Genomic DNA, 2,826 nt, shown 5'->3' on the forward strand with positions numbered 1-2,826 from the left:
AAGACAATACACCTAGAAACAGTTAGAGGATTCTTTGAAGACAACGAACAAGCATCATTAAGAATATTTTTAATTTAGGATGGTAAAATAGTTATGTACCTAAGATGCGTCGCTTTTCCACCCCATCTCCCAAGTCCTTGTAGAATTGTCGAAGATCATCATAGCTAGATCTGTCTAAGCTACTAGCTTTTTTCATCATAGAGAGGTATGCAGCCTAGAGTAAATTACACGTCAAAAATGGAAGAAGCAATATAGGAGGACCATGTGAAGTAAGGGAAAAATATTAAACCTTTCTAGAGTGTGGAGAAAGAATAGAAGAGTTGTGATCACGCTTTAATATGTGAAAGCGCTTAACACCTTCATTAATGGTTTGATCATGTCCAAGTTTGACAAGGGCAACCAAGAGAGTTTCTCTAAGACGAACAAGTAGGTCTCCCTCACCATCCTTGGGGTCCCAACCTAACTTTCTGAAAAAGAAGAGTACACAAATGAGGTTATAGCTAAGATATAGTAATAATTAAAATATTATATATATGCTAGAGTGTACATTTGCCATGAAATAGGAATATTTAAGTAAACATGTAGTGGTTAACGTAAGATTAAAACAATGACATGTCATACAGAGTAGGTGACAAAAGAATTTTGATGAGAAGTTGTTTGATGTCACCAGCCAAGTTAGGTGTGGCATCAAAAGTTATCTGGGAAACGCTTGTAGTTATCTGCAAAGCCATAGGAAAATACATAGATAGTTAATATGTATAAAAGACTATAGTGGAAATAGGTTGAAAACTAGAATATACATACATCACATATATGCGGGAGAACATTGTAGTCAGCTTCTTCACGACAAGCATAAACTATATGTAGCAACGAAGCTAGTCTGTGCTCGTAGGACATGGAAAGCACAAGTGCATTGTCCAAAATTCCTGGAAAACGGCTGTTATAGTATGCTATCACCCACATATTGCAAACAAAACTTAATAGTGAAAGATCTTATGCATACCAATTTTTTCCATTGAAGAGAACTCACTAGCCTCTAATGCATATGGAAGTGTAGCTGTAATTTCTTTATCATACTTCACTCGGTAAAATCCGGTTTCATTTATGTTCAACTTAATCCAAATATTTCCATCCTTCTGCCGTTTACAATAGAAATCAACCTTATCATGCTTATGTTTCAAAATGAACTTTTTTGTTGATGAGGAACATCTTAGTGTTATTGGCACATCCCACAAGCTAGATCGAGAGGATCCATCTAAATCAAACTGGGCCTGTAATGAAAATAAACAATATATGTGAAGAAACGTAACATATTAAAATTGATTAAATGAGTCCCTAGCCTTCTCTGCGACATAGAGGTCATGGAATGCACCCCTCAAGTCCACTTCACAGCCTTGACGCCATCACTACTTTTGTAGAGCCTCTCCTTGTGCGACGTCTACTATCTAGAAAATGTACCTCTGGCCCACTCCTCTGCATGAACGCCGAGGTCTGGGCTACACCGCTACCTTCGCATGTAATAAATATTATAGAGTAATTTGTATAAGAGGGGAAGAAAATTTGGCTTAGCATTGCAAGGTTTGCACAACATGATTCCCTATATAATTATGTTGTTAGTTTTTTGTTGGTTTGGATATATCAATATAGGGACTACATGATATTCCCCAAAATATGTTGTAGTTCCTTTTTCAGAGGAATTGTACCAAACCACCTCCAAAAAATAATAGGATTAAGCAACAAAAATAAAGGTCTAGTCCACTTATTTTCAATGTGAGTGAATAGATGCTCATAGGAATTCTAGAGAAGCACTAATCCAAGGTACACCAACAACATGTCAACTAAATAAATAAAGATATCCAAAACAAATAATACATGTTGTAAGTACTCTGCGGCTAGCAATTCGATATAGATGAACAACATAAAACAAACGAAGAATACATTTGAGATAAGATTACCTGTTCAAGTTGGATGTGTTCACCTTCATGTTTTACATTAATCACAGGATATCCTGGTTCCTTCGTCCAAGGAGTCATCAAATCCTTCAATGGTTCACCAGTTTCCTCTTCAATCACTATCCATAGATCCTCCGTTTTAGCATTCGAGTAGGCATATTTCTTCACATATGAAGCCAATGCTTTCTGCAATAGTTTCTGAAGTTCACTGTAGAATAGTGTAGTGGGAGAAAATTTTGCAGATACAACCAACATCAAGAAAACAGGAGATAGAGAGGGAGAGAGAACCAACAATAGGAAATACATGAAACATAATCAATTATGCCCACATATAAATTTAGTAATCTTTACTTTACGAGACTACGAAAATATAATTGGTCTAATAAAATTTCATTCTATAATATGATGAACCACATAATTTAAGGAATTGCTTTGTACACTTTTAAGTAACATTCTGAAGTGTGTTCTACCAACAAAAATAAGAGTAGATTCGAGACCTGGAAACGCTTTGCCCCCAAGAAACTTTGTAGCATGCGAAGAATGGAAGCACCTTTAACATAGACAAGTTCATGAAAAATACCATCAATTTCATTGGTATGGTGTATCTCAACCTGCCATATAGATGAAGAAAAATTGAAACATGAAAGGAATTACATGTCATGATTTAGATATATGTTAAAATGTTAATGCATCCAATTTAATTTGTGTTGATGAAATTAGCAAAACAACTGATGTCTAACATAATGTATGCAACTAAAAGATTTTTAGTATCAACTTAAATATTTAACAAAACTACATATAAAAAGGGAAATTATGATCAAAGTAGAAACTAGACATTAGATTTTATAGATACATGGCAAGAGATACCCCCCCC

At 35.0% G+C, this 2,826-nt stretch overlaps 1 protein-coding gene across 1 annotated transcript; it reads right to left on the bottom strand.

Moving 5' to 3' along the window:
* Nucleotides 1–99: 99 nt before the first annotated feature.
* On the bottom strand, nucleotides 100–2,563 carry LOC119347863 (aminopeptidase M1-C-like; the record flags this gene model as incomplete). Its single annotated transcript, XM_037616362.1, has 7 exons — nucleotides 100–214; nucleotides 290–467; nucleotides 622–719; nucleotides 805–926; nucleotides 1,004–1,271; nucleotides 1,956–2,138; nucleotides 2,450–2,563. Coding segments are annotated over 7 exons (1,078 nt in total), but the record flags the coding sequence as incomplete, so codon positions are not given.
* Nucleotides 2,564–2,826: the final 263 nt, after the last annotated feature.

This window comes from Triticum dicoccoides, unplaced genomic scaffold (genome assembly GCF_002162155.2).
Source record: "Triticum dicoccoides isolate Atlit2015 ecotype Zavitan unplaced genomic scaffold, WEW_v2.0 scaffold77635, whole genome shotgun sequence".
Classification (NCBI taxonomy): Eukaryota; Viridiplantae; Streptophyta; class Magnoliopsida; order Poales; family Poaceae; genus Triticum; species Triticum dicoccoides.